This window comes from Oncorhynchus gorbuscha, linkage group LG08 (genome assembly GCF_021184085.1).
Source record: "Oncorhynchus gorbuscha isolate QuinsamMale2020 ecotype Even-year linkage group LG08, OgorEven_v1.0, whole genome shotgun sequence".
NCBI classification, from domain to species: Eukaryota; Metazoa; Chordata; class Actinopteri; order Salmoniformes; family Salmonidae; genus Oncorhynchus; species Oncorhynchus gorbuscha.
In genome coordinates this window covers 72,594,500-72,618,919 of record NC_060180.1, presented here as the reverse complement: position 1 = coordinate 72,618,919, position 24,420 = coordinate 72,594,500, and the positions used below count along the sequence as shown (strand labels likewise).

At 44.7% G+C, this 24,420-nt stretch overlaps 1 protein-coding gene across 1 annotated transcript; it reads right to left on the bottom strand.

Annotated features, from left to right (window-relative positions):
• Positions 1–654: 654 nt before the first annotated feature.
• LOC124042170 (inhibin beta A chain-like) lies at positions 655–24,420 on the bottom strand. The gene is made up of 2 exons (XM_046360560.1): positions 23,188–24,420; positions 655–3,423 (listed from the first exon to the last, which is right to left on the bottom strand). The coding sequence occupies exons 1-2, from the start codon at positions 23,678–23,680 to the stop codon at positions 2,591–2,593; spliced, it is 1,326 nt and encodes a 441-aa protein (XP_046216516.1). The 5' UTR covers positions 23,681–24,420; the 3' UTR covers positions 655–2,590.

Here is a 24,420-nt window from a genome sequence, read left to right as displayed (position 1 = left end):
GCCATCACCTCATGTTTCAGCATAATGCACGACCCCATGTCACAAGGACCTGTACACAATTCCTGGAAACTGAAAATGTCCCCGTTCTTCCATGGCCTGCATACTAACCAGACATGTTACACATTGAGCATGTTTGGGATGCTCTGGATTTATGTGTACGACAGCATGTTCCAATTCCGGCCAATATCCAGTAACTTTGCATAGCTTGAAGAGGAGTGGGACAACATTCCCCAGGCCACAACAGCCTGATCAACTCTATGCGAAGGAGATGTGTCGCGCTGCGTAAGGCAAATGGTTTGTCACGCCAGATACTGACTGGTTTTCTGATCCACACACCTACCTTTTTAGTTGATTTTTTAAAACTTCTGTGACCAACTGATGCATATCTGCATTCCCAGTCATGATGAAATCCATGGATTAGGCCCTAATGAATTTATTTATCAATGTATTGATTTCCTTGTATGAACTGTAACTCAGTAAAATCTTTGAAATTGTTGTTGCGGTTATATTTTTTTTGTTAGAACCATTTAAAAAACGAAAGCATTCTGATGTTTCCATGACTGCGTTATAGATCCATTTCCGGGATGCTTGAAGTAAAGTGTTACTGAAAATGTAAATGAAACACAATACAGAACTTGTACAACTCATTGTGTTTAATAATGAAGCAACAATTTCTGCCAAATAAATTATATAAAAACATATCCACAAGTGACATTTGTGGTTTGTACAACAAAGTAATATAACACCTCATGTTCAGTAAGAGTACGTAAAGTTGTCCAAATGTTTTCAGAGTCTTCTCTTTTGTCAAAGGAAGAATAATTCACCAAATTAAAACACATTCAATGATCTTTATATATTTGTTATTTATGACATTTCATGTTATACAGTATGTTTATTATCATATTTGTTACATGTCTACAACTACACTGTTCTCCAATTTCAATTTGTCATTTAGAACAAGAAAAATGGCAGTGAAAGAATTGTTGAAGAAAGAAAATTATGGGAAAAAAATCATAATAATTTAACCGTCGGATTTTATTTGTATTTTTGTTAAACTTTTAAGTGTAAGTTTCATGGTGTTCCTACATCAAAGTGTTTTTTGTCTTTGTCATCACTAGTTGTTAGGAATATTAATCGAGAGGCTTCAGTAGAGATTGTCCTTCTGGTAAACTGCTCAACTTGAAAGCTCATGGTGCTCCTATCTTTGGTGTTACTTTGATTGAGAGACTATGATCTGTAACTGTAGTGTGTATATGAAGAGTTTATTTCCAAAACAATGTTATATCCACCAATTTGTTCACATTTGTGTGTTTTTTTTTCATCAGAAATAATTGTTTATGGGTACCTTCACGTGTAAAACAATGACTGTTTATGAATATATATATATATATATATATCTCCATTATTTAGGTGGAATGGAACTTTCAGATCCTGTATATTTGACTGTGATATGTGGTTGTCTCACCTAGATATCTTAAGATAAAGTCACTCTGGATGAGAGTATCTAAAAGGTCAAATGTAAATGTTTTACACACACATATTACATACATCATATTACTCTACTGATTTGTATTGTTTCATATATTTAAGTATTGATGTCATACGTAACATGTGTACAGTTCATTATAAATATATATATATATATATATACATAAAAACATAGTTATTTGTTCCATTTGACTGTGTAAAACCTAGCAATACTACTTTTAGCTAAACTACATGATTATTTGTCACTGAAATAAACCATCAAGTGATAGATTTCTGTCATGGAACTCCATGCCATGATTAGGATAGACTCAACCGCATTTCTTTCAAATATACAACTTCTTTTTTACAGTGTTGGAAAAAAAACTCTTCATATGTTTTTGCTTGAGAAGTTTGTTTCTTTTCATCTGTTTGGTGTTTTACCGTCAATGCGATCAAGTTGGCAAGAATGTTGGTATAGTGCAAATTTCACCATTAATAATTGTTTTTCATGTAAAAAAAACAAAATAGTTCAGAAATATTAATAATAATTAAAAAAAAACCTTGTTATTAATTATAAAAGTGTTTGGCTCCAGTAGCTGGTCAAACCTATTTCTTTCAAGTATCTCTCAACAGTAACAATACAAAACAACTGAAACAAAGAAGCACATTTGAACAAAAACAAACAAAAAAAAAACATTTGCAAAAAAAAGTCTTCCTTTTATACAAATGAAAAAATAAATCAAAACACCAATAATGTGTAAAGAGACATTAAAAAGCCCACACGGTAATACTTGATCAGTTGCATAGGTTTTTCTTTCAGGGAAAATTGTTCCCAAGTTCATTGTCGTGCAGAGAAGCAGGAATCACATAAGTAGTCCCACTCTTGCTCTCCATTCAACAAAAATATATTCTGTATTCCCTTTTTTAAAATCTGAAATAGAGACTTCACAATTTCCCGTCGGATAATCAGACAAAACGGACAGATGAGTCAGTCAACAATTATTTTACATGATTCCCCCCAAAAAAGGTATTGTTTTTGTTTGAAGGGATAAACGGCCCAACGGGTGTCTTCTTGTTATTGGTGAGTCTATATATATATATATCTGCTCTCTATCATTGTCTCTTATGAGCAGCCACACCCGTCCACAATCATGTTCTGGATATCCTTCTTGATGATCTTCTGCTCCTCGTTGTAGTAGAGCATAGACATGGCGCGTAGCCGCGTGGGCACGCAGCACGACTGGGTGTTCTGGAAGGGCGCGTAGCCCCGCATTCGGTAGTGGTTGATGACAGTGGAGTGGAAGGACAGCGAGGAGCCCGTGATGCTGGCCACATGGCTGGGGCAGTCGCCCTCGCAGTAGTTGGCGTGGTAGCCCGGCGGCGCGATGATCCAGTCGTTCCAGCCGATGTCCTTGAAGTTGACATAGAACTGCCGCTTGCAACAGATGTGCATCTTTCCATCGCACTCCAGGCCGCGTTTGACGCGTCGGCGAGCGTGTTCCTCCATGCCGGGCCGCAATACGACCATGAGGAAAGGCCGGTGGGATTGGTCCCTCTCCCGTCCTGGTTGCTCGCCCTCGGTGTGGACCAAGATGGGTGTGGCGCCCGCCTCAGTGCACTGCGGGCAGGAGACTCGTAGATCGATAACGCTGCCACCGGTGTCCAGGAGGGACTGGATGCTGTGCGACACGGGGAGCGTGTGCCAGCCGCTGCGCCTCGTGTCCACCATCTTCTCAGACACCAACTCCTCCTCCTCGCCCTGGGTCTCGTTGAAGGCAAAGCCTGGTGCTTTGGTCTTCTGCTGGCGGCGCTGCAGAAGCTGTATGTTCACCTTGCCCCTGCCTCGCCCTTGCCCCTTGGCCAGCTTGAGGAAGAGCCACACGTTGGCCTGCTCCACCACTGAGAGCTCACTGCCCTCCTTGGAAATGTCAAAGGTCACAGCGGATGTAGTGTCGCCTAGAGGAGAAGAGGGAAAAGGTTGTTTATTCATCACAATGAGAGCAATGCTTCAAATGTGCATAATCATTTTTGGTTAGACGACGCAGGTTTTTCTTTGTTCTTCTACAATAAAACCTAGTATGTTTAAAAGAGGCTGTACAGGAATGTAATTGCTGACTGGAGGTGTGCCCCTCTTTGTCCAAAAATGTAATTTCTGGACGAATCTGTGTGTCTGTCCATTTAGGGGACTTCTTTTGGCTTAAGAGCACCCCTAGAGGCAAAAGCCCCATAGCCTCCTTAAATATATTCAAATGCTTACTCTAAGTTTCAAATAGAGCTATAGACTGAAGGAGAGATATTGTACATGCTTTTGACCATAGACAGTCCATTCTATTCCAAATCCATACTCTGTTTGTACAAGAATGCATTTGTTCAAGGTCTTCCGTGTCTGACGAGGTTTGGCTCGGCTTTATCTTCCCCAGTCACTCTGTTTAGTTAGGAAAGCAACGGGCGTCAGGTTACACTTTATAATAACCTCCTAGTGACTTTCATTAATACGTCTTTATAAATACTTGTGTAGAATTGAGTCCTGGAGATGCAGTGATTGGACTAGTGTATGATGTCCATATTAGGACATCCTCATGGATACCAGACATTTATTGTCTGATATTGTACACAGTTGCCCCTAATAAAAATATTTTATTTTAATTTTTTTATATCGGTTATAATAAATGTTTCCAAAAAATATATAATATAGAGAGCTACCATGAAGTCTCTCTGGCCAATGGTCAACGTTGTGCAATCCATCACCTAATAACACACATCTCCAACACACCCTCATTGCTCATTAAGCTCATTAAGAAACGCTAGCGGCCATGACTGAAGTCAAACAAGAGTTGTCTTGGGGGTGTGGTTTGATGTGGGTGTGTTATTTGCACATATCGTACCCTGGCGGAGACTGTTGTTTGTCCCCCCTGAGTCACCGTAGCAACAACATAGCCACCTCCTCAAAATAGTCTGAATTAATTTAGGATAAATTAAGAAGTCTGTGATTACAATAATTTTGACACTTTTGCAGTGGTCTTAGTCTCGCAATTTTACACTTAACTAAGGTGTTTGGTGTAGTATTTATCATGCTAAAAAATATGCATGCATTCTAGTCAAGTCTGGAAAGTCGGGAAAATCTGTCTGCGCTCTCAGGACTGATTTCTGAGAACAATAACACGTCTACAACTTCCTCATCAGCTGTCCAACTATCGTAAATAAGCACAAGCTTCAGGCTGTTTATCAGTGCCCAAAATCACTAGCTCGCTAGCTAAGTTCCAACTCAATAAAGCTAGCAAGTAGTAGTTACTGTAGCAGACACATTGAACAGCCAGGCCACGATCAGTTTATCAAGTCACTGGCGAGTAACGACGTGTGTGCTTAGGTGACGTTTTTCAAATATATATTTTTTACAACTTTCTCACTATCTATTACCAAAGTGTGCGTCTGTCTGGCAGTGTCCGTGCATAGCTGGTTCTCTGTGGTTTTTGTCGGTTTTGGAGAAACATGTCCTGGGAATCTCATTGAATTTAATCACAAACAAACAGGAGTGTAGTGTAACACCTAGTGTAACTAAACAAAGACAAACAGTCTGTCAAGGTTGGTCGGAATTATTCAGTACTTTTGGGGGATTTATCTGTTAATTAGGTATCATAAACCATAAATATATTGAAATGGGAGCAACTCATATCGCATATGCATATGCATGTACAGAAAAGCCCACCAACACTAAATTACATTCATACAATTCATTCACACGCTACCCTCTCTATCTCTTCTCCTCCTCTATCTCTTCTCCTCCTCTATCTCCTTTTCTCCTCTATCTCTTTTCTCCTCTATCTCTTCTCCTCCTCTATCTCTTCTCCTCCTCTATCTCTTTTCCTCCTCTATCTCTTCTCCTCCTCTATCTCTTCTCCTCCTCTATCTCTTTTCCTCCTCTATCTCTTCTTCTCCTCTATCTCTTCTCCTCCTCTATCTCTTTTCCTCCTCTATCTCTTTTCCTCCTCTATCTCTTCTCCTCCTCTATCTCTTCTCCTCCTCTATCTCTTCTCCTCCTCTATCTCTTCTCCTCCTCTATCTCTTCTCCTCCTCTATCTCTTCTCCTCCTCTATCTCTTTTCCTCCTCTATCTCTTCTCCTCCTCTATCTCTTCTCCTCCTCTATCTCTTCTCCTCCTCTATCTCTTCTCCTCCTCTATCTCTTCTCCTCCTCTATCTATCATTCCCTCTCTAGTCCTCTCTGTTCTTTCCCTCTCTAATCCTCTCTGTTCTTTCCCTCTCTAGTCCTCTCTGTTCTTTCCCTCTCTAGTCCTCTAGTCCTCTCTGTTCTTTCCCTCTCTAGTCCTCTCTGTTCTTTCCCTCTCTAATCCTCTCTGTTCTTTCCCTCTCTAGTCCTCTCTGTTCTTTCCCTCTCTAGTCCTCTAGTCCTCTCTGTTCTTTCCCTCTCTAGTCCTCTAGTCCTCTCTGTTCTTTCCCTCTCTAATCCTCTCTGTTCTTTCCCTCTCTAGTCCTCTCTGTTCTTTCCCTCTCTAGTCCTCTAGTCCTCTCTGTTCTTTCCCTCTCTAGTCCTCTCTGTTCTTTCCCTCTCTAGTCCTCTAGTCCTCTCTGTTCTTTCCCTCTCTAGTCCTCTAGTCCTCTCTGTTCTTTCCCTCTCTAGTCCTCTCTGTTCTTTCCCTCTCTAGTCCTCTAGTCCTCTAGTCCTCTAGTCCTCTCTGTTCATTCCCTCTCTAATCCTCTCTGTTCTTTCCCTCTCTAGTCCTCTAGTCCTCTAGTCCTCTCTGTTCTTTCCCTCTCTAGTCCTCTCTGTTCTTTCCCTCTCTAGTCCTCTAGTCCTCTCTGTTCTTTCCCTCTCTAGTCCTCTCTGTTCTTTCCCTCTCTAGTCCTCTAGTCCTCTAGTCCTCTAGTCCTCTAGTCCTCTCTGTTCTTTCCCTCTCTAGTCCTCTCTGTTCTTTCCCTCTCTAGTCCTCTAGTCCTCTAGTCCTCTCTGTTCATTCCCTCTCTAGTCCTCTCTGTTCATTCCCTCTCTAGTCCTCTCTGTTCTTTCCCTCTCTAGTCCTCTAGTCCTCTAGTCCTCTAGTCCTCTCTGTTCTTTCCCTCTCTAGTCCTCTAGTCCTCTAGTCCTCTAGTCCTCTCTGTTCTTTCCCTCTCTAGTCCTCTCTGTTCATTCCCTCTCTAGTCCTCTCTGTTCTTTCCCTCTCTAGTCCTCTAGTCCTCTAGTCCTCTCTGTTCATTCCCTCTCTAGTCCTCTCTGTTCATTCCCTCTCTAGTCCTCTAGTCCTCTAGTCCTCTAGTCCTCTCTGTTCTTTCCCTCTCTAGTCCTCTAGTCCTCTCTGTTCATTCCCTCTCTAGTCCTCTCTGTTCATTCCCTCTCTAGTCCTCTAGTCCTCTAGTCCTCTAGTCCTCTAGTCCTCTAGTCCTCTAGTCCTCTAGTCCTCTAGTCCTCTAGTCCTCTAGTCCTCTCTGTTCTTTCCCTCTCTAGTCCTCTCTGTTCTTTCCCTCTCTAGTCCTCTCTGTTCTTTCCCTCTCTAGTCCTCTCTGTTCTTTCCCTCTCTAGTCCTCTAGTCCTCTAGTCCTCTAGTCCTCTCTGTTCATTCCCTCTCTAGTCCTCTCTGTTCTTTCCCTCTCTAGTCCTCTAGTCCTCTAGTCCTCTAGTCCTCTAGTCCTCTAGTCCTCTCTGTTCTTTCCCTCTCTAGTCCTCTAGTCCTCTAGTCCTCTAGTCCTCTCTGTTCTTTCCCTCTCTAGTCCTCTCTGTTCATTCCCTCTCTAGTCCTCTCTGTTCTTTCCCTCTCTAGTCCTCTAGTCCTCTAGTCCTCTCTGTTCATTCCCTCTCTAGTCCTCTCTGTTCATTCCCTCTCTAGTCCTCTAGTCCTCTAGTCCTCTAGTCCTCTCTGTTCTTTCCATCTCTAGTCCTCTAGTCCTCTCTGTTCATTCCCTCTCTAGTCCTCTCTGTTCATTCCCTCTCTAGTCCTCTAGTCCTCTAGTCCTCTAGTCCTCTAGTCCTCTAGTCCTCTAGTCCTCTAGTCCTCTCTGTTCTTTCCCTCTCTAGTCCTCTCTGTTCTTTCCCTCTCTAGTCCTCTCTGTTCTTTCCCTCTCTAGTCCTCTCTGTTCTTTCCCTCTCTAGTCCTCTCTGTTCTTTCCCTCTCTAGTCCTCTCTGTTCTTTCCCTCTCTAGTCCTCTCTGTTCTTTCCCTCTCTAGTCCTCTAGTCCTCTAGTCCTCTAGTCCTCTCTGTTCATTCCCTCTCTAGTCCTCTAGTCCTCTAGTCCTCTAGTCCTCTCTGTTCTTTCCCTCTCTAGTCCTCTAGTCCTCTATTCCTCTAGTCCTCTCTGTTCTTTCCCTCTCTAGTCCTCTCTGTTCTTTCCCTCTCTAGTCCTCTCTGTTCATTCCCTCTCTAGTCCTCTCTGTTCTTTCCCTCTCTAGTCCTCTCTGTTCTTTCCCTCTCTAGTCCTCTAGTCCTCTAGTCCTCTCTGTTCATTCCCTCTCTAGTCCTCTCTGTTCTTTCCCTCTCTAGTCCTCTAGTCCTCTAGTCCTCTAGTCCTCTAGTCCTCTCTGTTCTTTCCCTCTCTAGTCCTCTAGTCCTCTAGTCCTCTAGTCCTCTAGTCCTCTAGTCCTCTAGTCCTCTAGTCCTATCTGTTCTTTCCCTCTCTAGTCCTCTAGTCCTCTAGTCCTCTAGTCCTCTAGTCCTCTCTGTTCTTTCCCTCTCTAGTCCTCTAGTCCTCTAGTCCTCTAGTCCTCTAGTCCTCTAGTCCTCTAGTCCTCTAGTCCTCTAGTCCTCTCTGTTCTTTCCCTCTCTAGTCCTCTAGTCCTCTATTCCTCTAGTCCTCTCTGTTCTTTCCCTCTCTAGTCCTCTCTGTTCTTTCCCTCTCTAGTCCTCTCTGTTCATTCCCTCTCTAGTCCTCTCTGTTCTTTCCCTCTCTAGTCCTCTCTGTTCTTTCCCTCTCTAGTCCTCTAGTCCTCTAGTCCTCTCTGTTCATTCCCTCTCTAGTCCTCTCTGTTCTTTCCCTCTCTAGTCCTCTAGTCCTCTAGTCCTCTAGTCCTCTAGTCCTCTCTGTTCTTTCCCTCTCTAGTCCTCTAGTCCTCTAGTCCTCTAGTCCTCTAGTCCTCTAGTCCTCTAGTCCTCTAGTCCTCTCTGTTCATTCCCTCTCTAGTCCTCTCTGTTCTTTCCCTCTCTAGTCCTCTAGTCCTCTAGTCCTATCTGTTCTTTCCCTCTCTAGTCCTCTAGTCCTCTAGTCCTCTCTGTTCTTTCCCTCTCTAGTCCTCTCTGTTCTTTCCCTCTCTAGTCCTCTCTGTTCCTTCCCTCTCTAGTCCTCTAGTCCTCTAGTCCTCTCTGTTCTTTCCCTCTCTAGTCCTCTCTGTTCTTTCCCTCTCTAGTCCTCTCTGTTCTTTCCCTCTCTAGTCCTCTCTGTTCTTTCCCTCTCTAGTCCTCTCTGTTCTTTCCCTCTCTAGTCCTCTCTGTTCATTCCCTCTCTAGTCCTCTCTGTTCTTTCCCTCTCTAGTCCTCTCTGTTCATTCCCTCTCTAGTCCTCTCTGTTCTTTCCCTCTCTAGTCCTCTCTGTTCATTCCCTCTCTAGTCCTCTCTGTTCTTTCCCTCTCTAGTCCTCTCTGTTCTTTCCCTCTCTAGTCCTCTCTGTTCTTTCCCTCTCTAGTCCTCTCTGTTCATTCCCTCTCTAGTCCTCTCTGTTCTTTCCCTCTCTAGTCCTCTCTGTTCTTTCCCTCTCTAGTCCTCTAGTCCTCTATTCCTCTAGTCCTCTCTGTTCTTTCCCTCTCTAGTCCTCTAGTCCTCTATTCCTCTAGTCCTCTCTGTTCTTTCCCTCTCTAGTCCTCTCTGTTCATTCCCTCTCTAGTCCTCTCTGTTCTTTCCGTCTCTAGTCCTCTCTGTTCATTTCCTCTCTAGTCCTCTCTGTTCTTTCCCTCTCTAGTCCTCTCTGTTCTTTCCCTCTCTAGTCCTCTCTGTTCTTTCCCTCTCTAGTCCTCTCTGTTCTTTCCCTCTCTAGTCCTCTCTGTTCTTTCCCTCTCTAGTCCTCTCTGTTCTTTCCCTCTCTAGTCCTCTCTGTTTTCCCTTTCCCTCTCTAGTCCTCTCTGTTCTTTCCCTCTCTAGTCCTCTCTGTTCTTTCCCTCTCTAGTCCTCTCTGTTCTTTCCCTCTCTAGTCCTCTCTGTTCTTTCCCTCTCTAGTCCCTCTGTTCTTTCCCTCTCTAGTCCTCTCTGTTCATTCCCTCTCTAGTCCTCTCTGTTCTTTCCCTCTCTAGTCCTCTCTGTTCTTTCCCTCTCTAGTCCTCTCTGTTCTTTCCCTCATTCCCTCTCCTCTAGTCCTCTCTGTTCTTTCCCTCTCTAGTCCTCTAGTCCTCTAGTCCTCTAGTCCTCTCTGTTCTTTCCCTCTCTAGTCCTCTCTGTTCTTTCCCTCTCTAGTCCTCTCTGTTCTTTCCCTCTCTAATCCTCTCTGTTCTTTCCCTCTCTAGTCCTCTCTGTTCATTCCCTCTCTAGTCCTCTCTGTTCTTTCCCTCTCTAGTCCTCTCTGTTCATTCCCTCTCTAGTCCTCTCTGTTCTTTCCCTCTCTAGTCCTCTCTGTTCTTTCCCTCTCTAATCCTCTCTGTTCTTTCCCTCTCTAGTCCTCTCTGTTCATTCCCTCTCTAGTCCTCTCTGTTCTTTCCCTCTCTAGTCCTCTCTGTTCATTCCCCTCTCTAGTCCTCTCTGTTCTTTCCCTCTCTAGTCCTCTCTGTTCTTTCCCTCTCTAGTCCTCTCTGTTCTTTCCCTCTCTAGTCCTCCTCTGTTCTTTCCCTCTCTAGTCCTCTCTGTTCTTTCCCTCTAGTCCTAATCCTCTCTGTTCTTTCCCTCTCTAGTCCTCTCTGTTCATTCCCTCTCTAGTCCTCTCTGTTCTTTCCCTCTCTAGTCCTCTCTGTTCATTCCCTCTCTAGTCCTCTCTGTTCTTTCCCTCTCTAGTCCTCTCTGTTCTTTCCCTCTCTAATCCTCTCTGTTCTTTCCCTCTCTAGTCCTCTCTGTTCATTCCCTCTCTAGTCCTCTCTGTTCATTCCCTCTCTCTTTTTTCCTTTCCCACCTTCCTCCCATATCTCTCCCTTTCCATATCCTTCTCTCACTTTGCTCAGGCTCTTTCAAAGACCTCTCCATCCAACCCCATCGCCACATATAGCTTCCACACTGCCTAAAAGTAATTATTGGGGCTCATATTTGGATGAATGAAGTGATTATACACGGCCAGGAGCCCCCTCCGATTCGCCTCCATGCCCCCCCCCACCCCACACAATCGTTAACACCCCCCCCTAATTCCACCAACTCATTATTGTCCCTTTCTTTAATCGAAGGTTCATTCAAAAGGGTGGTTATTTATAGTGCCAAGCCATTATGATGCACATTTATGTAAGCAAACAAGTCAGGGAAGAATGCGCTTATTGCACCGCTCTGCAGTATACATTGGCCGACCCTCAATCAAGAAAGCCTCCAGAATCGGAGCACCCCCCCCCCCTCGTTGGGTTGGCGTGCAGCGCGTGACAGCGTGCTGTGGTACATGGATACACGTTGTTGTTCCTATGCATTATATTAAACCTTTTGCATCTTTGTCTGATTATCATCTTTGATTCACCCACTTCACACCTGAATATGACAATTCTTTCCAACACTAGATATGTACGTGGTTGATGTACACTATATACATATACAAAAGTATGTGGACACCCCTTGAAATTAGTGGATTTGGCTATATCGGCCACACCATTCCGTTGCTGACAGGTGTATTAAATCGAACACACAGTAATGCAATCTCCATAGACAAACATTGGCAGTAGAATTGCCTTACTGAAGAGCTCAGTGACTTTCAACGTGGCACCGTTACAGGATGCCACCTTTCCAACAAGACAGTTTGTACAATTTCTGCCCTGCTAGAGCTGCCCCCCGGTCAACTGTAAGTGTTGTTATTGTGAAGTGGAGCAGCAACGTCTCAGCCGTGAAGTGGTAGGCCACACAAGCTCACAGAATGGGACCGGCCAGTATTGATGGGCGTAGCACTGAAATATCATCTGTCCTCAGTTGCAACACACTACAGAGTTCCAAGCTGTTTCTGGAAGGAAAGTCAGCCCAAGAACTGTTCATCGGGAGCTTCATGAAATGGGTCTCCGTGGCCGAGAAGCCGCACACAAGCCTAAGATCACCATGTGCAATGCCAAGAGTTGGCTGGAGTGGTGTAAAGCTCGCTGCCATTGGACTCTGGAGCAGTGGAAACGCATTCTAAGGAGTGATGAATCACACTTCACATTCTGGCAGTCCGACGGATGAATCTGGGCTTGACGGATGCCAGGAGAACGCTACCTGCCCCAATGCATAGTGCCAACTGTAAAGATTGGTGGAGAAGGAATAATGGTCTGAGGCTGTTTGTCATGGTTTTTAGCTAGGCCCTTTTCCCTTAAGGGAAATCTTAACGCTACAGCATACAATGACATTTTAGACAATTCTGTGCTTCAAACTTTGTAGCATATGTTTGGTGAAGGCACTTTCCTGTTTCAGAATGACAATGCCCCCGTGCACAGAGCGAGGTCCATACATAAATGGTTTGTCGAGATCGGTGTGGAAGAACTTGACTGGCATGCACAGAGCCCTGACCTCAACCCCATCGAACACCATTGTGAATGAATTGGAACGCCGACTGCGAGCCAGTCCGAATCGCCCAACACCAGTGCACGACCTCACTCATGCTCTTGTGGCTGAATGGACGTAAGTCCTCGCAGCAATGTTCCAACATCTAGTGGAAAGCCTTCCCAGAAGAGTGGAAAGGGGGGGGGGGTCAACTACATATTAATGCCCAAGATTTTGGAATGAGATGTTCGACGAGCACATACATTTGGTGATGCAGTGTATCTGAAGCAAGAAGTCTGCAAAGTCGAAGCGTCTGTATAAAGCTATCCCTGATGCAGTGATAATAATAATAATAATGAAACAGTTATGTAAGTTTTATGCAACATATTTTTGAGGGCGGACCATCACACAGAAAACGGTTATCTAAATGTACGGGTTTTACTCACCAACCTTCTGGATGGTGCCTTTTGATGAACCGCTGTTGTAAAAGGATGAAAACCGAGGCCTGAAATCCAACAACTTGGTCTACTTTCAGTTTAGTTTAGTTTAGTTTAGTTTATTTTATTTTTACAGGGACAGTGCACATTAATCAACGTTTCAGTAAAAGTGCCGGTTTTAGCCAGCCGGCTAATTTTCAACCTCAGTCCCTGGGCAGGTTATTAAAAACAATTACAATATAGACAATAGCACCATAGAACAAGCAAGACATAGCAACATAGGACAAGCAAGACATAGCATACAGACAGAGCAACATAGAACAAAAAGCAGCAAAACAGTTCCTCTGAACATAGAGACATTAGGGTACAGTTGTACAGTGCAGTTTTCTGCGTTGACACAAAGTGCTTGAGAGAGAGAGAGAGAGAGAGACACAGCTGGGGAACACGTGTCTCTGCTACCTCTCTGCTACTTGTCGGAGGATACAGTCTCTCTCTCTCTCTCTGTCTCTCTCTCTGTGTTACGGTCTCTCTCTCTCTCTCTCTCTCTCTCTCTCTCTCTCTCTCTCTCTCTCTCTCTCTCTCTCTCTGTCTCTCTCTCTGTGTTACTCTCTCTCTCTCTCTCTCTCTCTCTCTCTCTCTCTCTCTCTCTCTCTCTCTCTCTCTCTCTCTCTGTGTCTCTCTCTCTCTCTCCCTCTCTCTCTCTCACTCTGTGTCTCTCTCTCTCTCTCTCTCTCTCTCTCTCTCTCTCTCTCTCTCTCTCTCTCTCTCTCTCTCTCCTGTGTCTGTGTCTCTCTCTCTCTCTCTCTCTCTCTCTCTCTCTCTCTCTCACTCTGTGTCTCTCTCTCTCTCTCTCTCTCTCTCTCTCTCTCTCTCTCACTCTCTCTAGCTCTCTCTCTGTCTCTCTCTCTAGCTCTCTCTGTGTCTCTGTCTCTCTCTCTCTCTCTCTCTCTCTGTGTGTCTCTGTCTCTCTCTCTCTCTCACTCTCTCTAGCTCTCTCTCTGTCTCTCTCTTTAGCTCTCTCTCTGTTTCTGTCTCTCTCTCTGTCTCTCTGTCTCCGTCTCTATGTCTCCATCTCTGGCTCTCTCCCTCTCTGGCTCTCTCTCTCTCTCTCTCTCTCTCTGCCTCTCTCTCCCCGTCTGATGATAACATTTAAGCTCTGAAAAGTTCCTTCTGTGTCCTGTTCTTAATATCCACAACACAGCATTTCTATGACAGCAAGATTGTCTGAACGTTTCTTTTGGTTGTCCCCTTAAGACATCCCTTTGCAGAAACCCTTTTTGGTTCCAGGTAGAATGATTTTAGTATAACCCTACATGGAACCAAAAAGGGTTCTACCTGGAATCAAAAAGGGTTCTACCTGGAACCAAAAAGTGTTCTACCTGGAACCAAAAAGGGTTCCATGGGGACAGCCGAAGAACCCATTTTGGAACCAGAGTGTAGAGCTGACAACTCCTGAGTGCACATTCCCCCTCACATACGAACCCCAGACCTGTCAAATACCTGTTTCTGTGTTCCTCTTTACTGTCATCATACCTCTCTGTGTGTTCCTCTTTACTGTCATCATACAGTACCTCTCTGTGTGTTCCTCTTTACTGTCATCATACAGTACCACTCTGTGTGTTCCTCTTTACTGTCATCATACCACTCTGTGTGTTCCTCTCTACTGTCATCATACAGTACCACTCTGTGTGTTCCTCTCTACTGTCATCATACAGTACCTCTCTGTGTGTTCCTCTCTACTGTCATCATACCTCTCTGTGTGTTCCTCTCTACTGTCATCATACCACTCTGTGTGTTCCTCTCTACTGTCATCATACCTCTCTGTGTGTTCCTCTCTACTGTCATCATACCACTCTGTGTGTTCCTCTCTACTGTCATCATACCTCTCTGTGTGTTCCTCTCTACTGTCATCATACCTCTCTGTGTGTTCCTCTCTACTGTCATCATACCACTCTGTGTGTTCCTCTTTACTGTCATCATACAGTACCACTCTGTGTGTTCCTCTTTACTGTCATCATACCTCTCTGTGTGTTCCTCTCTACTGTCATCATACAGTACCTCTCTGTGTGTTCCTCTTTACTGTCATCATACCTCTCTGTGTGTTCCTCTGTGTGTTCCTCTCTACTGTCATCATACAGTACCTCTCTGTGTGTTCCTCTCTACTGTCATCATACCACTCTGTGTGTTCCTCTCTACTGTCATCATACAGTACCTCTCTGTGTGTTCCTCTCTACTGTCATCATACAGTACCTCTCTGTGTGTTCCTCTCTACTGTCATCATACCTCTCTGTGTGTTCCTCTCTACTGTCATCATACCTCTCTGTGTGTTCCTCTCTACTGTCATCATACCACTCTCTGTGTTCCTCTCTACTGTCATCATACAGTACCACTCTGTGTGTTCCTCTCTACTGTCATCATACCACTCTGTGTGTTCCTCTCTACTGTCATCATACCACTCTGTGTGTTCATCCTCTCCTCTACTGTCATCATACCTCTCTGTGTGTTCCTCTCTACTGTCATCATACATACCACTCTGTGTGTTCCTCTCTGTCATCATGTTGTTCCTCTCTACTGTCATCATACCTCTCTGTGTGTTCCTCTCTACTGTCATCATACCACTCTGTGTGTTCCTCTCTACTGTCATCATACCTCTCTGTGTGTTCCTCTTTACTGTCATCATACCTCTCTGTGTGTTCCTCTCTACTGTCATCATACAGTACCACTCTGTGTGTTCCTCTCTACTGTCATCATACAGTACCTCTCTGTGTGTTCCTCTTTACTGTCATCATACCACTCTGTGTGTTCCTCTCTACTGTCATCATACCTCTCTGTGTGTTCCTCTACTGTCATCATACCCACTCTGTGTGTTCCTCTCTACTGTCATCATGTCATCCTCTCTATACTCTGTGTGTTCCTCTCTACTGTCATCATACCACTCTCTGTGTGTTTCCTCTCTACTGTCATCATACCTCTTTACTGTCATCATACAGTACCACTCTGTGTGTTCCTCTCTATCATACCTCTCTGTGTGTTCCTCTCTACTGTCATCATACCACCATCCTCTGTCATCATACCTGTCATCATACTGTGTGTTCCTCTCTACTGTCATCATACCTACTGTCATCATACCACTCTGTGTGTTCCTCTCTACTGTCATCATACCACTCTGTGTGTTCCTCTCTACTGTCATCATACAGTACACTCTGTGTGTTCCTCTCTACTGTCATCATACCTCTCTGTGTGTTCCTCTCTACTGTCATCATACCACTCTGTGTGTTCCTCTCTACTGTCATCATACCTCTCTGTGTGTTCCTCTCTACTGTCATCATACTCTGTGTGTTCCTCTCTACTGTCATCATACCACTCTGTGTGTTCCTCTTTACTGTCATCATACCTCTCTGTGTGTTCCTCTCTACTGTCATCATACCTCTCTGATGTGTTCCTCTTTACTGTCAGTATGGGGTTTCTGTGTGTTCCTCTCTACTCTAGAACGTCAACCTCACTATAAATATACAGTAGTATGGGGTTTCTGTGTGTTCCTCTCTACTCTAGAACGTCAACCTCACTATAAATATACAGTAGTATGGGGTTTCTGTGTGTTCCTCTCTACTCTAGAATGTCAACCTTTCTGTGTGTTCCTCTCTACTATATATAAATACACAGTAGTATGGGGTTTCTGTGTGTTCCTCTCACCTCTAGAACGTCAACCTCACTATAAATATATAGTAGTATGGGGTTTCTGTGTGTTCCTCTCTACTCTAGAACGTCAACCTCACTATATATAAATATACAGTAGTATGGGGTTTCTGTGTGTTCCTCTCTACTCTAGAACGTCAACCTCACTATATATAAATATACAGTAGTATGGGGTTTCTGTGTGTTCCTCTCTACTCTAGAACGTCAACCTCACTATATATAAATATACAGTAGTATGGGGTTTCTGTGTGTTCCTCTCACCTCTAGAACGTCAACCTCACTATAAATATACAGTAGTATGGGGTTTCTGTGTGTTCCTCTCTACTCTAGAACGTCAACCTCACTATAAATATACAGTAGTATGGGGTTTCTGTGTGTTCCTCTCTACTCTAGAACGTCAACCTCACTATATATAAATATACAGTAGTATGGGGTTTCTGTGTGTTCCTCTCACCTCTAGAACGTCAACCTCACTATAAATATATAGTAGTATGGGGTTTCTGTGTGTTCCTCTCTACTCTAGAACGTCAACCTCACTATAAATATACAGTAGTATGGGGTTTCTGTGTGTTCCTCTCTACTCTAGAACGTCAACCTCACTATAAATATACAGTAGTATGGGGTTTCTGTGTTCCTCTCCTCTCTACAGTAGTATGGGGTTTCTGTGTTCCTCTCCTCTCTACAGTAGTATGGGGTTTCTGTTTTCCTCTCTACTCTACAGTAGTATGGGGTTTCTGTGTGTTCCTCTCTACTCTACAGTAGTATGGGGTTTCTGTGTGTTCCTCTCCTCTCTACAGTAGTATGGGGTTTCTGTGTGTTCCTCTCTACAGTAGTATGGGGTTTCTGTGTGTTCCTCTCTACTCTAGAACGTCAACCTCACTATATATAAATATACAGTAGTATGGGGTTTCTGTGTGTTCCTCTCACCTCTAGAACGTCAACCTCACTATAAATATATAGTAGTATGGGGTTTCTGTGTGTTCCTCTCTACTCTAGAACGTCAACCTCACTATAAATATACAGTAGTATGGGGTTTCTGTGTGTTCCTCTCTACTCTAGAACGTCAACCTCACTATAAATATACAGTAGTATGGGGTTTCTGTGTGTTCCTCTCTACTCTAGAACGTCAACCTCACTATAAATATACAGTAGTATGGGGTTTCTGTGTGTTCCTCTCTAGAACGTCAACTATAAATAGTAACGGGGTTTCTGTGTGTTCCTCTCTACTCTAGAACGTCAACCTCACTATAAATATACAGTAGTATGGGGTTTCTGTGTGTTCCTCTCCTCTCTACAGTAGTATGGGGTTTCTGTGTATTCCTCTCCTCTCTACAGTAGTATGGGGTTTCTGTGTGTTCCTCTCTACAGTAGTATGGGGTTTCTGTGTTCCTCTCTACTCTACAGTAGTATGGGGTTTCTGTGTGTTCCTCTCCTCTCTACAGTAGTATGGGGTTTCTGTGTTCCTCTCTACTCTACAGTAGTATGGGGTTTCTGTGTTCCTCTCTACTCTACAGTAGTTTGGGGTTTCTGTGTGTTCCTCTCCTCTCTACAGTAGTATGGGGTTTCTGTGTGTTCCTCTCTACTCTACAGTAGTATGGGGTTTCTGTGTGTTCCTCTCCTCTCTACAGTAGTATGGGGTTTCTGTGTGTTCCTCTCCTCTCTACAGTAGTATGGGGTTTCTGTGTGTTTCCTCTCTACTCTACAGTAGTATGGGGTTTCTGTGTGTTCCTCTCCTCTCTACAGTAGTATGGGGTTTCTGTGTGTTCCTCTCCACAGTAGTATGGGGTTTCTGTGTTCCTCTCTACTCTACAGTAGTATGGGGTTTCTGTGTGTTCCTCTCCTCTCTACAGTAGTATGGGGTTTCTGTGTTCCTCTCCTCTCTACAGTAGTATGGGGTTTCTGTGTGTTCCTCTCCTCTCTACAGTAGTATGGGGTTTCTGTATGTTCCTCTCTACTCTACAGTAGTATTGGGTTTCTATGTGTTCCTCTCCTCTCTACAGTAGTATGGGGTTTCTGTGTGTTCCTCTCCTCTCTACAGTAGTATGGGGTTTCTGTGTGTTCCTCTCCTCCCTACAGTAGTATGGGGTTTCTGTGTGTTCCTTTCCTCTCTACAGTAGTATGGGGTTTCTGTGTGTTCCTCTCCTCTCTACAGTAGTATGGGGTTTCTGTGTGTTCCTCTCCTCTCTACAGTAGTATGGGGTTTCTGTGTGTTCCTCTCCTCTCTACAGTAGTATGGGGTTTCTGTGTGTTCCTCTCCTCTCTACAGTAGTATGGGGTTTCTGTGTGTTCCTCTCTACTCTACAGTAGTATGGGGTTTCTGTGTGTTCCTCTCTACTCTACAGTAGTACGGGGTTTCTGTGTGTTCCTCTCTACTCTACAGTAGTATGGGGTTTCCGTGTGTTCCTCTCTACAGTAGTATGGGGTTTCTGTGTGTTCCTCTCCTCTCTACAGTAGTATGGGGTTTCTGTGTGTTCCTCTCCTCTCTACAGTAGTATGGGGTTTCTGTGTGTTCCTCTCCTCTCTACAGTAGTATGGGGTTTCTGTGTGTTCCTCTCCTCTACAGTAGTAGGGGTTTCTGTGTGTTCCTCTCCTCTCTACAGTATGGGGTTCTGTGTGTTCCTCTCTACTCTACAGTAGTATGGGGTTTCTGTGTGTTCCTCTCTACTCTACAGTAGTATGGGGTTTCTGTGTGTTCCTCTCTACTCTACAGTAGTATGGGGTTTCTGTGTGTTCCTCTCTACAGTAGTATGGGGTTTCTGGTTCCTCTCTACAGTAGTATGGGGTTTCTGTGTGTTCCTCTCCTCTCTACAGTAGTATGGGGTTTCTGTGTGTTCCTCTCCTCTCTACAGTAGTATGGGGTTTCTGTGTGTTCCTCTCCTCTCTACAGTAGTATGGGGTTTCTGTGTGTTCCTCTCCTCTCTACAGTAGTATGGGGTTTCTGTGTGTTCCTCTCCTCTCTACAGTATTATGGGGTTTCTGTGTGTTCCTCTCTACTCTACAGTAGTATGGGGTTTCTGTGTGTTCCTCTCTACTCTACAGTAGTATGGGGTTTCTGTGTGTTCCTCTCCTCTCTACAGTAGTATGGGGTTTCTGTGTGTTCCTCTCCTCTCTACAGTAGTATGGGGTTTCTGTGTGTTCCTCTCTACTCTACAGTAGTTTCTGGGTTCCTCTTTCTGTAGTGGGGTTTCTGTCTGTTCCTCTCTACTCTACAGTAGTATGGGGTTTCTGTGTGTTCCTCTCTACTCTACAGTAGTATGGGGTTTGTTGTTCCTCTCTACAGTAGTATGGGGTTTCTGTGTGTTCCTCTCCTCTCTACAGTAGTATGGGGTTTCTGTGTGTTCCTCTCCTCTCTACAGTAGTATGGGGTTTCTGTGTGTTCCTCTCCTCTCTACAGTAGTATGGGGTTTCTGTGTGTTCCTCTCCTCTCTACAGTAGTATGGGGTTTCTGTGTGTTCCTCTCCTCTCTACAGTAGTATGGGGTTTCTGTGTGTTCCTCTCTACTCTACAGTAGTATGGGGTTTCTGTGTGTTCCTCTCTACTCTACAGTAGTATGGGGTTTCTGTGTGTTCCTCTCTACTCTACAGTAGTATGGGCTTTCTGTGTGTTCCTCTCCTCTCTACAGTAGTATGGGGTTTCTGTGTGTTCCTCTCTACTCTACAGTAGTATGGGGTTTCTGTGTGTTCCTCTCTACTCTACAGTAGTTTGGGGTTTCTGTGTGTTCCTCTCCTCTCTACAGTAGTATGGGGTTTCTGTGTGTTCCTCTCCTCTCTACAGTATTATGGGGTTTCTGTGTGTTCCTCTCTACTCTACAGTAGTATGGGGTTTCTGTGTGTTCCTCTCTACTCTACAGTAGTATGGGGTTTCTGTGTGTTCCTCTCCTCTCTACAGTAGTATGGGGTTTCTGTGTGTTCCTCTCCTCTCTACAGTAGTATGGGGTTTCTGTGTGTTCCTCTCTACAGTAGTATGGGGTTTCTGTGTGTTCCTCTCCTCTCTACAGTAGTATGGGGTTTCTGTGTGTTCCTCTCTACTCTACAGTAGTATGCGGTTTCTGTGTTCCTCTCCTCTCTACAGTAGTTTGGGGTTTCTGTGTGTTCCTCTCTACTCTACAGTAGTATGGGGTTTCTGTGTGTTCCTCTCCTCTCTACAGTAGTATGGGGTTTCTGTGTGTTCCTCTCCTCTCTACAGTAGTATGGGGTTTCTGTGTGTTCCTCTCCTCTCTACAGTAGTATGGGGTTTCTGTGTGTTCCTCTCCTCTCTACAGTAGTATGGGGTTTCTGTGTGTTCCTCTCTACAGTAGTATGGGGTTTCTGTGTGTTCCTCTCTACTCTACAGTAGTATGGGGGTTCTGTGTGTTCCTCTCTACTCTACAGTAGTATGGGGTTTCTGTGTGTTCCTCTCCTCTCTACAGTAGTATGGGGTTTCTGTGTGTTCCTCTCCTCTCTACAGTAGTATGGGGTTTCTGTGTGTTCCTCTCTACAGTAGTATGGGGTTTCTGTGTGTTCCTCTCCTCTCTACAGTAGTATGGGGTTTCTGTGTGTTCCTCTCCTCTCTACAGTAGTATGGGGTTTCTGTGTGTTCCTCTCTACTCTACAGTAGTATGCGGTTTCTGTGTGTTCCTCTCTACTCTACAGTAGTATGGGGTTTCTGTGTGTTCCTCTCCTCTCTACAGTAGTATGGGGTTTCTGTGTGTTCCTCTCCTCTCTACAGTATTATGGGGTTTCTGTGTGTTCCTCTCTACTCTACAGTAGTATGGGGTTTCTGTGTGTTCCTCTCTACTCTACAGTAGTATGGGGTTTCTGTGTGTTCCTCTCCTCTCTACAGTAGTATGGGGTTTCTGTGTGTTCCTCTCCTCTCTACAGTAGTATGGGGTTTCTGTGTTCCTTCCTCTCTACAGTAGTATGGGGTTTCTGTGTGTTCCTCTCTACTCTACAGTAGTATGGGGTTTCTGTGTGTTCCTCTCCTCTCTACAGTAGTATGGGGTTTCTGTGTGTTCCTCTCCTCTCTACAGTAGTATGGGGTTTCTGTGTGTTCCTCTCCTCTCTACAGTAGTATGGGGTTTCTGTGTGTTCCTCTCCTCTCTACAGTAGTATGGGGTTTCTGTGTGTTCCTCTCCTCTCTACAGTAGTATGGGGTTTCTGTGTGTTCCTCTCTACTCTACAGTAGTATGGGGTTTCTGTGTGTTCCTCTCCTCTCTACAGTAGTATGGGGTTTCTGTGTGTTTCCTCTCCTCTCTACAGTAGTATGGGGTTTCTGTGTGTTCCTCTCTACAGTAGTATGGGGTTTCTGTGTGTTCCTCTCCAGTAGTATGGGGTTTCTGTGTGTTCTACAGTAGTATGGGGTTTCTGTGTGTTCCTCTCCTCTCTACAGTAGTATGGGGTTTCTGTGTGTTCCTCTCCTCTCTACAGTAGTATGGGGTTTCTGTGTGTTCCTCTCTACAGTAGTATGGGGTTTCTGTGTGTTCCTCTCCTCTCTACAGTAGTATGGGGTTTCTGTGTGTTCCTCTCTACTCTACAGTAGTATGGGGTTTCTGTATGTTCCTCTCCTCTCTACAGTAGTATGGGGTTTCAGTGTGTTTAGCGTTTCTCTCCTTTACTTTTCTCCTGTAATGTAGTGCCTGAACAGAGACAGCAACCAGGCTCGGGGTTTCCCCCATTCTCAACCAATTTGAAAAATAAAATTGACTTTTTTTGTGAGGCGACAGTAGCAAAGGCTGATTCATTTAGTCTACAGACATATTCATTTAATCTATAGTCCATATTCATTTAGTCTATAGTCCATTTTACTTTAGTCCATAGTTCATTTTCATTTAGTCCATAGTTCATTTTAATTTAGTCTATAGTTCATTTTAATTTAGTCTATAGTCCATATTAATTTAGTCTATAGGCCATATTCATTTAGTCTATAGCCATATAGTCCATACACACAATTGGCGTGTCACATAATTTACAATTCCTTTTTCTTAATCTCATACCAACCTTTCATTTAACCTTTATATAACGCGGCAAACCAGCTAATAACAACTTATTTATTTTCAATGACGACCTCCCAAACGTATATTGAATGTGCCCCTCCAGCAGCTGCGTTTGTAATGTCTCGCCGAAATCATCTAGTCAAAGCTGCAGTTGACATTCTCTGAAGCGTTGGGAACTCGTGCTAGCTGAGGATGCACATAACCCCCAAACTAAGAAACTGAAAAGGGATGTCAATAAGTTTCATATAAGCCGTGTTGACCATAAGTTCGGATCCTCAAGAGAAGCACCACAGACACTTGTTAACTTCAAAATGTTTCCAGACCTAGGCAGACCACACATTTCACACACGCAGGTAGTGTGGGTTTCAGGTAGCGTGGGTTTCAGGCAGAGTGGGTTTCAGGTAGCGTGGGTTTCAGGTAGAGTGGGTTTCAGGTAGTGTGGGTTTCAGGTAGCGTGGGTTTCAGGTAGTGTGGGTTTCAGGTAGAGTGGGTTTCAGGCAGAGTGGGTTTCAGGTAGAGTGGGTTTCAGGTAACGTGGGTTTCAGGTAGCGTGGGTTTCAGGTAGCGTGGGTTTCAGGTAGAGTGGGTTTCAGGCAGAGTGGGTTTCAGGTAGCGTGGGTTTCAGGTAGCGTGGGTTTCAGGTAACGTGGGTTTCAGGTAGAGTGGGTTTCAGGTAGCGTGGGTTTCAGGTAACGTGGGTTTCAGGCAGAGTGGGTTTCAGGTAACAAGGGTTCTACATGAAACCCCAAAAGGGTTCTACATGGAACAAAAAATGGTTATCTTATGGGCTAGCAACATATAAATTGCGCTAATGTTTCTAGCCTATGAGGACAGCTTGGGAACCTTTTATTTAAATGAAGACGAAACAGGGGGTAGTTTCTGGTTCTTTTTCAAACCATTCAACATTAGTAATAACTACCTTGTACCTTACCACTACCGAGTGGTGTTTAAATCAACCAAAACATACCCAGAAAGTAATTCATGTTATTACTGTAACATTTAACATGTCATTTCTTAGTACCTAGGAATACACTTTAAATGAAACGCTACACACACCTGGCTCGGCGAAGGTGATGATCTCGGAGGGCGGCTCCGCCCCCACGCCGCCCCCCGGCCCCTCCTCCTGGATCTCCACGCTGCCATCCTTGCCCACGCGGCCCACGTGTAGTTTCTTGATGGCGTTGAGCAGGGCGGCGCGCGGCACCGGGTGGGTGACATTGGGCCTCGCGCTGAGATGGAGCATGTCGAGGATGTGCTGCTTCACCGCTTCCACCATGTCCGTCTGAGCCGAAGTCTGAGCCGATTCAGATGCTGACTCAGATCCAGGAGGGGCCGGGACAGAACCCGGGTCCGAGCCCAGGTAGTCACTCCTCATCTGGGCCAGCACACAGGAAGGACAGGGGGTCACCTGGATCTCCTCCACCTCCTGTCCCCGTGTAGCTCCATCCACCGCCGCAAGTGATCCCGCTACCGTAGCGGAGCCACATCCTGTCTGCAGCCCAGGGAGAAGCAACGCCAGCACCCGAGCCAACGCGGCTAACGAGGGCATCCTGTGCTACAAAAGCGCAGACAACTCACAGACACACACACACTCACACATACACACACTCCCTGGAGAGGGTGATGAGAGGACTGCGGCAAGGGGTGACTGAATGAGAAGCAACACACCGGAGAGCTCTCTTCACCTTACCTCTGTTTCCCTAAAAGAACAAGTTTGAGAAAAGTACAATCCTTCTTTGAGAGTGGTGCTATAGCTTCTTCTTTGAGAGTGGTGCTATAGCTTCTTCTTTGAGAGTGATGCTATAGCTTCAAAAAGTTGGATGTTGGAAAGTGGAGATGGAGGTTTTGAGTCCAGGCTCTTTAGTTTGGTCCTCATAAACCAGGCTCTTTACTTTGGTCCTCATAAACCAGTCATCCTATCAAGTCCAGGAAAGCAGGTGTCTCCTCTCAGCTTTGTCTCCTCTCAGCTTTGTCTCCTCTCAGTTTTGTCTCCTCTCAGTTTTGTCTCCTCTCAGTTTTGTCTCCTCTCAGCTTTGTCTCCTCTCAGCTTTGTCTCCTCTCAGTTTTGTCTCCTCTGTTTTGTCTCCTCTCAGCTTTGTCTCCTCTCAGTTTTGTCTCCTCTCAGCTTTGTAAAACCATTCCTCTTCTTTTTGTCCAGTTAGTAATGTCTCTTGTCCACTCTCTCCAGTCTCGTGTTTGGTAGAGAGTGTCCACGCTACTTTAGTCCTTGAACAAAGTGACTGGGAGACAGAGCATTGTGTTGAGCTGCAGTAGTGATGGTGTCCTTTC

Bases quoted from the DNA above. Each gene is read 5' to 3' on its own strand.
- LOC124042170 (XM_046360560.1), bottom strand. From the start codon at position 23,680: ATGCCCTCGTTAGCCGCGTTGGCTCGGGTGCTGGCGTTGCTTCTCCCT. The intron at 3,424-23,187 runs GTGTGTGTAGCG...CTTCTCCTCTAG, and splicing joins CATCACCTTCGCCGAGCCAG to GCGACACTACATCCGCTGTG.